The sequence below is a fragment of the Arachis ipaensis genome, chromosome B07, assembly GCF_000816755.2.
Source record: "Arachis ipaensis cultivar K30076 chromosome B07, Araip1.1, whole genome shotgun sequence".
Taxonomy (NCBI): Eukaryota; Viridiplantae; Streptophyta; class Magnoliopsida; order Fabales; family Fabaceae; genus Arachis; species Arachis ipaensis.
The window spans coordinates 14098499-14111873 of NC_029791.2; the positions used below are offsets into that span (position 1 = coordinate 14098499).

Sequence of the window (13375 nt, forward strand, 5' to 3'; positions counted from 1 at the left end):
TCGATTTGAAAGAAGAAAATAACTCTGTCCAATGTCGACACAAAACGAAAGCTAAAACCACGTATCCCAGAGAGATAACCCACCAACATACATAAGATAGAATTAATTTACAAAGAATAAATACGCCAATAATCACATTCTATTTGATGTACACAATCTCATTTATGCATGTGTTTCAACTTTCAAGTAAGAAGGCAATAATAATCCATCATATGTAAAGACCAAAGAAGCAGTAAATAAATGAAAGAAATATAAAAGAAGCAAGTATAGCTCAAAAAAACCGTCATGTATTATGAAGAAAATGTATGTAAACAATAATGGGAGGCGTGCTTATTTACGACGAGTTCTTGCAAGAAATTAAATGTGCACGCACGTAGAGAGATAGAAAGAGTAGAGACTAAAAGAATGTACGTAGTTGGGGGATTAAACAGCAGCATTCAACAAAGGCTCAGAAGACACGCCCTGCTGCTCATCACTTGGTTTCTTTCGTGCCAAAAGCTTGAGAAGGACAACAGTCAAATTGTATAGAGCACTCTTAGAGTTCAATTTGCCGCTCACTTCGTATCTGCATTAACAGTAACATAAAAGGAATTGAATATGGAATTGGTACATTATGGCACAAGGGAATAACATGAAGCATGTCAATTGATATGACCAACAACTTACTCTTCTTCTGCATCGCTTTCTTTTACTTGAGCAGTTCTTGGAGCTTCATTTGAGGATCCTATTGAATCAAGAATTATCATCACAATGTACGTAGCAACTTAAATTGAATCAAGAATTTCATGCAAAAATTCACTCACTATCGGGAAGGAGTGGAACATGTTCATGGTGGCATAAGTCAGCTTCTTGAATGCCATCGCCACCTTGGCCTGCCCGCTCAGGATCAGCACCGTCTGGATGATGACCTGCTCCGTTGCCATCGCCACCTCGACCTTCTCCGTTGCCATCGCCACCTCGACCTCGACCTTCTCCGTTGCCATCGCCACCTCGACCTCGACCTTCTCCGTTGCCATCGCCACCTCGACCTCGACCTTCTCCGTTGCCATCGCCACCTCGACCTCGACCTTCTCCGTTGCCATCGCCACCTCGACCTCGACCTTCTCCGTTGCCATCGCCACCTCGACCTCGACCTTCTCCGTTGCCATCGCCACCTCGACCTCGACCTTCTCCGTTGCCATCGCCACCTCGACCTCGACCTGCTCCGTTGCCACGGCCACCGCGTGGATGATCACCTGCTCGGTTGCGGTTGCCGCCACCGCCACCGCCACCGCCCCATCGCCGCTCATCTTCCCGTCGCCGATACCAACTCTTTAATTTTTTATAGCCGTACCAGCCGAGATAAACGAGCATCAAAGCTGCAAACGCCACATACTTGTCCTCCATGATTGAAGAAACAGAGAAAGATCGAAGAAATGGAATGAGAATGAATTGGAGAAGAGAGAGAGAGAGAGAAATCAGAATGATTTCAAGAGAGCGCAAAATACACACACTCCACTACCAACTTATATACTAGTACTACTTCATTCTCATCAATAACCAATCATAAAATATCTCCAACTAACTTTCCCGCCAAGCTTAACAAACTAACCAACTTCCTCTGTCTTCTTTCTTTTCTTAATTCTTTATTATTTCCAAATTCCTCACTTCAATTATTTTTGTATTCATAACTCTTTACTGCAATATTGAACCGTGATTGTGATTTCTATTAGATTTTACTGCAATATTATTATGAATGTAAAAACTTTTTTTTATGGTTGTGTTTTGATAGATTGAGTGATTTTTGTCTCTCCATATATACTTTTATTAATTATGTTAGATTTATATATAATACAAGTTTAATCACCCGTGTCATGCACGTGATAAAATTGAAATTATAATTTTAAGTTGTTATGTTAAATTTTATTTTAATTATAATAATTTAATTAATAAAAAAATAACTTGTATGCGTTATTTTTCTTTTCTTAATATAGTGTTAATTGTATTAACTATAAAATAGTTATTTAATCTACTTTTTTCAATAAATCAGGCATATATACTCAATATGACCATAAATAATCTAGTAATACTTAAATCTATCAACAAAGTTTTATAGATTGGTATACTGTGAAGTAAAAAAATATCAAAATCAGCTCAAAATGAAGAACAAATTGATAAAGAATCCTAAAGCAGAAAGTTTTGTAATAAACAATAAATAATTTAAACCTACTGAATAACAATTCAATGCTATCATTTGATACCTGCAAAATATATACATGAAATAACATTGTATCAATATTTGAATTTCACACTATAATATACCACACAAATAGATAAATGACTTAAGCTTAATTATGAATTTTTTATTTATTTATGCAAACATGATAACACCATGGTCTATAAATGCTTAATGGATAACATATCATATATTGCTCTAAATGATGAGCACGGGAGTTGAAGAGTGTGTGCTGATTTGTGTTAATGATAGTTGCCTTCTTGTGATGGCGCCTCATAGGAAGAAAAAGAATTGTTGTAAAAGCTACCCAATGAAAGAGTAATTGGTAAATGAATGATATTTTCTTCTAGTATATATGGTCTTTTATAGTGGTAAAATAAAAATGAAATGAATAAAATTTTGTATTTTTATATTAGAAATAGAATTTGATATTTATCCTAATAAAATTAAATAATTAATTAGTTATAAAATAAATAAAATAAATAAAATAAAAATATTTTTAAGAATTAATCAAATCAATTAGTCAATACAAATAATTAGTATAATTAATTTTATTTGATTTATTGAATTCAAAAAATAAATTAAAAAATAATTGATTGAATTAATTAATTGATATAATTAATTTATTATAATTGATTGGATTTAATGAATTAAAAAATAAATAGAAAAACATAGGAGACAGTGATTTTTTTTAACTAAATTAATATGTATTTATTGTATTTAATCAGTATAAGTAACAAATCATCTATGTTATTATATATCTTATTTAATCTTGCATGGCACGGGTAATTATAAGTTATATTTTGATTTCTAATTATTTACGTACATAAATGATTAAAATATATAACATAAATATCATAATTATTATAATTCTATGATATAATTATAATTAATATATTTTATCATAATTAAATATTGATTTGATATAATTATAATGAAAATACTTTTCCAAAATAATACAATCTACTATTATTCATCCACTAATTATTTGGCAATAAACCTTAATATGATTTTTTACATTTTCGCTATGGGAAATTTCTGCTATGGGAAATAACTACTTAGATATATCAAATAATATGTAACATATTACTACCTGTATAAGTTAAGGCACAAACACAGGATTTAATTAAGGTGATTGAAACTTTCACCAAACAGAATATGACCTCAATCGAATAAAAAAGGATACTCAATTTTGCATTAATTAGCTAGTCGAAGAAATAACATACTCATTTATTATTCATGTTTCATTATATTTTTTAAATAATATATAGAAAATATATATCTTGTGCATAAAAATGTGACTATTAGTAATTTTATTAATAAACCTTTTTTTAAACTATTACTAATTTCAATTTTAATAGAAAATCTGAGGAAATAACTTCGCTTGCCATAAATAATATACTAAAACTGTTAGTATATTATCTTCTATATAGTTAATTGAATTTATCAATGATTTTTCCGTGTAAATCGTTATTACCCAGTTTTTGATAACTACTTAATATACAAAATTTGAAATTGGAAATTGTTATTGCTAATTCAATTAACTGGTTAATTGAGTAATAATTGTCAAATTATTAAGGTGCAAAATCATTGATTTACTCAATAAATTTCTATATATTATTTATATTTCAAGTAATAATTTGAAATTATATTATTTACCCAGTTAATAATACTATTATTAATAATTATTTTTTGCATTAATTTTTAAATCAATTATTAAATAATTATTTTTGTTAAGATAATTGTTTATAAATTATTTCAAATTATATTTTGTTAAGATATAATTATTTAGATTATTACTGATGGCACGGATATAATTTTATTTTATATCAATTAATCAATTATAATTATATGACACGGGTGTAATTTTAATTTTATCCACCGATTATTGGCAAATAAATTTTATTCCAATTATAAATAAAATCTGTTTTTATTGGCAAATAAATTATCTTTAGGTCAACGATTTAATATATGTATAGGTTTATTTTTTGTCAAATATAATGATAATACAAATAAAGAAATAAAAAATAAAAATAAACTTAATAATATCTCACACTACTTCATTTTATTAAATTATTTAAAAATAGCAAATCCACAAAAAATAATCGTAATATATAAATTGAGACAATAATTTAAAATTCTATAATTATAATTTAATCAAATACTAATAGTAAAACCAAATTATCTAAACAATATTGAACCTATTCTAGTCCTTAGTCACGTATAGTATAGAATCATTCTTATAACGACAACCAACTGAAATAACATCGTAAGTTTCAATATTTAGAATTCGTGCAAAATCAGACCATCCTCTTGTTAGATAAGCTTCATCATCCGTTATCCATGCAATGCGGCAAGATATAGAATTATCACACCGAGAAATCAAACTAACTCTTATTCCCCTCATTGGCATTGCATGCATGCAAAAGAAAGCTAGTAATTTCTAAAAAAAATTAAAATATGTTAAAAAGTTATTCTAATAATTCACAGTTTAAACTAAGAAAATTTAAATATATTACCAATTATTGAAATTGCATATCTGAATTTGTCACGAATTTAGCAAAACTGAACTGAAATTGAGGGAATTCAATTTCATTATGTGCTCCACTTCGAAGATTTTTGGGCAGACATAAAAAGCATGGAGGGGATGGAACTTGAACTTGCCCTATAAAGTTCCGTGTATGCAATTCCTCAATAAAAAATCGAGCTCCTCCTAAAAAATCTAACTTTAACCACGTTCCATTGGGTTGGTCATAATAGGTGAGTAGATCCAACCATCCTTCGGTAAAGTAGAGACTATTGCCTCTTCTTTGAATGCTTACATCCATGTAGTTGGAATCCGAATCAGTGAAGACAAGTCGATGAGATATTTCATGGATGTGATGCATTGTAAATGATTGTGGCAAAAGACAATCGAACTGGAACATTAGACGATAAGAATAACTTAGAGTAACAACAAATAAAAAATTATCAAAAGAATAATATAATAGAATGAGTGTATGATATTATAAAAAATTATAAATTGTACCTTAAAAGGATAAACTTCAATAAAAAACGAAGAATACATTCTTATTCTATGCAGTAGTAAAAAAAATACTAAATATAAAATTATGAATTGACTATCAAATTTAGATTCATGTACCACAGGAAAACACTATATATAGACTTTAGCAAAACAAAAATAAATATGTAAATTACCTATTATTAAGGTAATTTTTTAATAATGCATTAAATTCTGATTTGATACCATTGGAATTTATTTTCCACGTCAGCATTTAATTTTTTCTTTTTTAAATATATAGTATATCACCACTTTTACTAAAACACCCTTTTAATTAAATAAAAATAAAAAATATTTATTTATTTAATTTTATAAAAAGACTTAAATACCTTTTTTATATATATTAGACAAAAATTATTCTTTTAAATTAATTAAAATGTTTAATTTTATAATTTTAAAATTTAAATAATCTAAAAAATAAAAATAAAAATACATTTAACAAAATTATTTGTCTTTTCATAAATTCTAATCAATTATTCATACCAACAAAATTAAATAAATTTAAAAAGTACTAAACAAAATCACTTTGTTCTTTGTTTACCGAGTTCTCACGCAACCTTCATCTATAATTGTTCATACCAAAAAGTCATCTGAGAAACTGAGAAAAAAAAATAAAAGAACAGAGCTTCGTGTCTTCATCTTCCCGGTTTCTCACCAGCACACTCTCAACGAACGTCTCTCTCATTCCCAATTCTGAAACTCAAACTGTCTCTTCTCTCTCACTGCCACTAGAGTCTCTCTCGATCTCACTAGATTCTCTACTCGTTCACACTCACCAGCGTCTCGTTGCTGCTCTCGTCTCGTCGCCGGCATTTCAACGTCTCACGGCCTTCCCTGGGCTCCTCCTCGCCGGCGACAGAAGCACTCATCAGATCGTCGTCGCTCATCGTCTTCTGGTTTCAAGTACTCGCTGTCGCGAGTCGCCGTGGATCGTGGACCATCGTAGGGTCGTCAATTGCTTCGTTGCTCGTCCTCTTCTGGGGTCGGGTCCTCTTCGTCACCCAGTCGCCGTTGGTAAGTCCATGCATCATCACTTTCCCTGTTCTCCCTTTCCCAGATTCCCTTCTCCCTGTATTTTGAGATGATGTTGAATTGGTAATCAATTAATTTGTTAGTGATTGAATCTTGAATTTGTTGCTGTCTTGCTGAATAATCACCGAGTTTAATTTTTTTTCTTTGCTAAAAATCATCAGAGTTGAATTTGCTCAAACACCCCCTATTATGTTTTCTATGCACTACTTGTGTATGTTACAGTTTTCATATGACCGGGCTTACAATTTGTTGCTGTCTTGCTCAAACACCCCCTATTATATTTATCTCTACAGTTTTCATATTGTACATTGCTTCATGATTTCAGTTTGTTTTTGCATGATATACTTCAACTGATAGCTTATTTCCCCTGAATGAATTAAAAAAAAATTGTAAACTGAACATATACACCATTCGGGTATTTGGATCAAATAAAAGCAAACAAGCTAAACCCCCAATTGACAAAAGGAAAATACAGCCAGTCTTATTTCCATTCACATTTCACATATCTCTAAATTTTATAATATAGATAGAAGATGACTCCAATCATTGGAAGGAAAATAAAATCTTGAATGCAAATGGACATTCAGAATTGTAATGGTTCATATAACTTTAAGGAAGCCAGTAAATAACAACAAATTCAGAAATTAATAAATATGATAATGATAAAAGTAACAGTTAAGAGAATATATGAATATGTAAACTTTTAACATTAAAAATGCAAAGAGATATTTTTTCTTCTTATGTTCTAAAACATAATGCAATCGGATTACCAAATGTTCAAGCATCAAATACTAACTAAAGATTAATGTTTCTCATTTGTATGGTCTAACTTCCCTGCTCACAACATACATGCTCATATTGTACATTACTTCATAATTTCAGTTTGTTTTTGCATGATATACTTCAACTGATAGCTTATTTCCACTAAGGTAGTTAGTGATATCAGTGCACTTAAGAGGTTGTATTATAATATGTACAAATTTTCTTATTTCACAAAAATAGTTTTGCACTTGGTTGACTCGGTTAAGTAACAATAGAAGAAGGAAGTATGTAATGCATGAATCCTAATAAAATAATGGCCTAATTAAGCAACAAGATCCATTAGTTTGCCTTAGGTTTCTTCAAATTTATTACCATGATAATATTCTGGGGTAAAAAGTAAGTGAAAGATTACCATGCAATTTTATGTTCATCTGTCCTGGTTTTTTTCCTTGGTACTGTTCACTAATTTAGACAAGTGCCTTTCTCTAATATGCCTTCATTTTCAGGATTGTCACAATACACATATTTCATAACAATTTGATCACCGGTGAAAACTCATACAGCAAACTTTCTTGTTGATTTGAGGAGCTGTTTAATTTAGCCAACTCAGATTCAAGTGCCACTTCTCAGTACCAATTTAGCATTACCGGTTTTGAGCTCTATAATGAATAGGTCCTGTTCTCTTTTACTTACTGTATACAACTTTCCTGGTATCCACTGTTTGCTTCCTGGTTTTTGGTTGGCAATTTTCTTGTATACAACTCTTAAAGTTGTTTATTTAAAAAAAGCCAAGTTCCTAGTTGTTTATAAGTTATCTTGGAAGTGATTATACTCCCTGTACAGATTGCACAGAATATAAGAACTCAAGTAAAACTTTATGTCACTATCTAGCTATCCTTTGTAAAATGAGTGGAGGAACTTTAATTTTCAGGAGGGGGAGACTCACATAAAAATGGCAAAAACAATTTTTTTTTTTAGTTGCTGACGTGTTACTCTGTGATTGGTTATTTATGTTACATTTTGTAACTTCTCTTTGTAACAAAAATTACAACCAAAATATATATTATTAGAGATGTCAACCAACTATTTTAATGGTGTATGCATGGAAATGTGGAACTGTATTATGTAAGATTATTATATATCTAGGTCGCATGCATGGACTTCTTCAATCAAAAGGAGGGAAGACATGGTAAAGGATGATGACACTAAGAGGCTCTACCATTTCTACTTTAGCAATAATTTTGTATATTATTATTACTATTATGCATAACAAGTTTGAACTCTTAAGTTAGCTAGCTGAATTTGATTTACATATAATGGTTTTTCATATGAAGCTATTCCATTAAATATTTTCCCTTAAATTTGTTTGTTTAGTTGCATATTTTAATGCACAGTCTTCTCAATGAACATTACAATGAGCATGTAACTAATTTAAAAATCATGGCTTGTAACTTTATTGTTGTATTGATGTGAACAAGCTTGAAACTTACAACCAAAGGTCATAACAACATTTAATTAAAATCAATCCCACACATAAATGGGGAAACCTTGTTCTTGCCACAGAGAAGGAGAAAAAAAATTGTATTCCATACAACAAAAATGGTAGCATACAAAGAAGGAAAATTTTTCCCATTATTTGTTACCTAAAAGTACAAGGGACTGGCCCCAGAGAATTAAATGGCACCAGGGTCAAGCACCAAAAATGAACTGTAAAGAATAGACTAAAACAAAAACAAGGTTGGGGAAAAAGAAAAAGAAAAACCACTGACATGCAACACACTTTTTTTTGGTGTTTGTCAGAATCTCTCAAAATTGTTCTAGCCATATCAGCCATTAAAGGTGCGAGTTAAAGCTTCTTCAAGGGATGACTTGGCATTGCCTTGCAAATCCTCGAGTACAGCAGATTTCTCACCAGGTGACAGCTTGTACGGTGATTTCTTTAAGGTGTATTCAAAGCCGAAATTGCAAGTATCCTTGTCTGAGGAAGTTGACTTTTCAAATTCTTCAAAAAGTGGCCTATACGAGCAAAAGCATAGATAGTAAACACAATGCACAAAAGATAGCACAAAGGAGGATTCAAAAGTATATAACAAGCAATACAAACCAGTTGTTTCACTCAGGATTCTAGTTGATGAATTTGGGTGGTTCCGAGAAGCCAAAGCTAGCAAGAGCAAAACTCTGTTAGCCATTAAATTATACCTGAAAGAGAAAAGTATTTTATTGAGCCAAGGCTTTGAATGTGCAAAATTATAAAATAGAAAGCATTTACAAGTCAAAAAGATGTAAAGCAGAAAGCAAACTAAAGATGAATAAGATAAAACAAAAGTAGTGAAGAAACAGAGCCTAAAGCATGTGTCAGGCCATCTCAATCTATAGTGAGTGTTAAACAACTTTAAAACCTAGTCAAATATGAAAAGAAAGAAGGCCAAATGAGTTGCCATTTACCGCCAATGCAAGCCAGTGGAATCAAAACTCATAGAGCCAATCTGAGAAACCAAATCTGAAAATCCCAGTCCACAAGTATGGTTGTCTTTGTCTGATATCCTAAAAAAGCTTTTAGATACTCCAGAAAATTGGATGTTGTACTTTACAAAAAGCTGTTAAAAATCAGGAACTATTAAATTATATCAAGACAATAAAACTACAATACAAGTCAACAATCATCTGAAGGGGATAAGTCTACCTCATTAATTGCTTTCTGAGCTTTCAAGGATTCATGATGAGAACTTCAAGGAGAAACCAGCAACGTATTAGTCTCTCAAATTACGCATAGCACAACAATTTCTAACTACAATGGGAAACAATGAAAATGGAAATACCTTGAGAGAATAGCCATGATAAATGATAGATCCTGGAATCAAATAAAGCATACAAGAAACATGAAACTAATAACCACCCAGAAAGACAATTTAAAGAAAATGCTTGATCATCACCGTAGTCAAAATGTAACAGAAAATGAAAATAGAATTGAAATTGCAACCAAACAGGCCCTAAAATCCTGTTTTCTGATTTCACTTTTTCCTTCACAAATCTTAAAAATAAAGAAGATTGAAAATGAAAACTGAAAATAGAAACAGAAATGCCAACCAAACATGCACTTTCCTTCCCCTAGAATTCGCAAACACACCCTAATAAAACACAACAAAACTCACACAACCAGCTATATACATACCTGTACTGATCTATTGGATAATAATGAACCTGATTTCCAAGAAGGGATCGTAGAAGACGATCAGCAGCCCCATTAACCTATCATTGAGAATAAGAATAACCAAGGTACTCATACTCAACACTTAAATCTTCAGATTGATCACCATCCTTATATGACTCTTTGCCATCATTCTCCATGACTGAACTTAAAATTTTAACATGTTAGGTACTAACTAAATGCTAGGAGAATGGAATAGGCAAAATGAACTAAACTTTTTTTTTTATTAAAATTATTGGTCAATCAAATTCTATGAAACCTAAGAGCTATTAGTGCATAAGAGTGTTAAAACAGTTTTTCATACTTAAAAAAATTATAATAAACATGTGGAAGTCTAAGCTCAACTTCTAGGTGTTTTCACAGTTTTCTTAGTCATCCCTTGCATTTTCTCAACAGGTTCAATTCAATTTCCTTCTGAATTTCTTGAATTTCTATGTGTGATTGATTTTCCCTTTTTTGCTCTCAATTTCCCATTAGTTTCTTATAAAGTTAATTCCTTTATCATGTGTTTCCCAGTTACGGTTTACTACTTGTGTAACTGATTATTCTTTTCTTTTCTTTTTTCCTACAAAAAATCCAGTTTTCTATGAATATGATTATGGAAAAGAGAAGCTTAACATCATTCAATTGTTAGGAAATATGGCTTCGGGCAAAGATGAGACAAAGGTAGAATTCTGAAAATAAGGCAATATTTCTTGTGAAATTGACTGTATTTGTTGTTGTTAATTACTTAGTTATCTTTTGTAATAGTACTGTGCAGGAGAAGATGGCAGAAACTGAGTTTTTATCACCAGTGGTGAAGTCTCTAACAAGAGATGCAGAAGAGAGGAGGGAAGCAGTGGGACTGCTGCTAGAACTATTTGATCTTCCTGTAGTTCGAGGGCAAATTGGAAGAATTCAAGGGTGCATTGTAATGTTAGAATGATCTTCCTGCTTGAGGTTGCCTTTATTGAGTTCTCTCTAATCATTCTTTCATTCATTATTAATTTTGGTGAAGCAATTTTGAGCTTGCAATATGATAATATCTTAGGTTGTATTGATAATTGAGGATAACATTTGTACAGCAGAGTGTATAAACCACTCAAGTTATTTATTTTGTAAATAAAAGTATCATCTTTTTCTCTTCTTATCCTTAAATATGTTGGTTGGTTTATAGGTTTAGTAGTTGTATAGTTGTATTGTTTCTAGGAAATATAATAAAGCGACCAATTTTCTAGATCAGCAACATAATAAGCATAAAAGTATATCAAGCAATTAAACCTGCAAGAGAATCCAAGCATGCAGCTGTTACAAGGCACCCTTCCAAGTTTAGTAAGGAAAGCTTTTGCAACCCTGAAATGAACCAGGACATCATCGAAAATTAATGAAGAATAGATAATTATGAAATACTGAAACTCAAGAATTCTGTTCAAACTGGCAAGCTGAGATGCTATTATGCTTGGTTTAGTAACTTGTTCTTGCCATTCAGGTCTCAACTACCTCAAAAGTAGTCCCAAATCATTTGCAATAACAGTGATCTATGCTTCATAAACTACTCAAATTATCAAAATCAGAAACATGAATCGCACTATTCAGAATCTAGGAGAGGCATACCAATTTCAAGAAACGCATAATTGGCACAATTTATCAAGCATACCAATAATAAATATTCAATCATCTACTTATCTAGTTAATTCAATTCATCTATTTTTTTGTTAAAAACAAAGATGAAAAAATTATTTTTTCTATAACAAAAGATTGATCATAATCAAGGTCCATATTCATGTGAGAACTTGTGTAACGCTATAATTTCACTTATAAAAGCATGCCAAACATCTCTCCTCATTTCACCTCCCAAATCAATGAATTCCAGTATTCTGCTATTTGAACAAAGCATACTTATTGTGAGCAGAAAAAATGGAAACAGCAGAGTCAAAAAGTGCAGACCCTAAAGGCCCAACCGTTGCATTCTCTACCTTTAATCCTTGTTGTGTAAGATCCATTCTCATGGCTCTCTTCTCTCCCAACAAGTCAACTACTGGAATGTGTATTTGAAGTTATCAATAGAAAAAGATAGTGATCCTTTTCTCCTTGCAGAAGAAGTATTCTAAACCCCTCCTACTCATAATGAACAAATAGAAATTCTAACAAACTTTTAACAAAATTTTCAGCATAATTTCAATAAAGATTAATAAGATTTTCAGCTAATCACAATTTTAGCAAAATTTAAGCACAATTTTAACAATCCAATAGCCTTAGGTGTTTCTTAGTTGAAAAAAATCCAACAACAATACAATATCACAACAATACAATCCAATTACAATATCACAGTAAACCACAGCAACTCACTCCAACCCAGTAATCTCAAGTCTCAACGGTCAAAATTATTCAACAATTATTCAATTCAGTAACAAGTCCACAGATTAACTAACAACAATTATTCAGCAATTATTCAACCAGTAATAACAGCAAGGTTCACAGACTAACTAACAAGTAACAAGAATTATTCAACAATTATAGTTTAAAAAAATTAATACCTAGACAGTGGCGCCGGCAAGACAGTGGCTGCGCAACGGAGGCAGGAGGCGAGGCCGGCGACGGTGGTTTCGAAGCTCAAGCGTGGCTGCACGATGGAGGAGAACGACGTTGCGACAGTGGCTTCAAAGCTCCAAGTTGCGACGGCGGCGGTTGCTTGCCGGTGGCGGGACGGAAGTGAAGGAGGAGCTCAATGACGATGAGAGGAAGGGTGATGGCCTGATGGGAGTGCTGCGCGTGTTTGCATTTTGGAGAGTCAGGGTTGGAAGTGGGCTGTTTTGGGAGTGGGACGTTGGGTAAGGAGTTCCTCAATCCAAACGGCAGCGTTTTGGAGAAATTTTAAAAAACCGGCCGGGTCGCGGTTCGGTTCGGCCGACCGGTTCCCAGCCGGTTCGACGGTCCAATGGCGATTTTTTAAATCCCCGGTTTTGGCATCTGTCCGAATCGCTTTTACCATCGGTTTGACCAGCCAGTTCGAACCAGTTTTCAAACCCTTGCTGGTTAGGGTTCCTCTAACCAACGGCGCTGTTTTGAGCAAATTTTAGAAAACCGGTCGGGTCCCGGTTCGGCTCAACCAATCGGT

At 32.2% G+C, this 13375-nt stretch overlaps 2 protein-coding genes and 1 long non-coding RNA gene across 8 annotated transcripts; 1 reads left to right on the forward strand and 2 right to left on the reverse strand.

Moving 5' to 3' along the window:
* On the reverse strand, positions 268–1480 carry LOC110264871 (glycine-rich cell wall structural protein 2-like). Its single transcript, XM_021107362.1, has 3 exons — positions 804–1480; positions 667–724; positions 268–565 (listed from the first exon to the last, which is right to left on the reverse strand). Exons 1-3 carry the CDS (start codon positions 1384–1386, stop codon positions 424–426), a joined length of 783 nt encoding a protein of 260 aa, XP_020963021.1. The 5' UTR covers positions 1387–1480; the 3' UTR covers positions 268–423.
* On the forward strand, positions 5822–8812 carry LOC107609967. Its single transcript, XR_001613347.2, has 2 exons — positions 5822–6290; positions 7577–8812. It is a non-coding gene; the product is annotated as an uncharacterized LOC107609967 (long non-coding RNA).
* Positions 8637–13085, reverse strand: LOC107609334 (proteasome activator subunit 4-like). 6 transcript variants are annotated; one of them, XM_021107363.1, is made up of 7 exons: positions 12795–13072; positions 11539–11610; positions 10243–10319; positions 9890–9921; positions 9754–9796; positions 9516–9667; positions 8637–9086 (listed from the first exon to the last, which is right to left on the reverse strand). In XM_021107363.1, the coding sequence occupies exons 4-7, from the start codon at positions 9904–9906 to the stop codon at positions 8897–8899; spliced, it is 402 nt and encodes a 133-aa protein (XP_020963022.1). In that variant the 5' UTR covers positions 9907–9921; positions 10243–10319; positions 11539–11610; positions 12795–13072; the 3' UTR covers positions 8637–8896. The 6 variants fall into 6 exon arrangements, 5 of the variants coding, with proteins under 5 accessions (XP_020963022.1, XP_016166741.1, XP_016166742.1 ...); XM_016311255.2 differs by having other exon boundaries at positions 10243–10420; XR_002351164.1 differs by lacking the exon at positions 9890–9921 and adding an exon at positions 9175–9269 and having other exon boundaries at positions 9754–9858; positions 10243–11610; positions 12795–13085.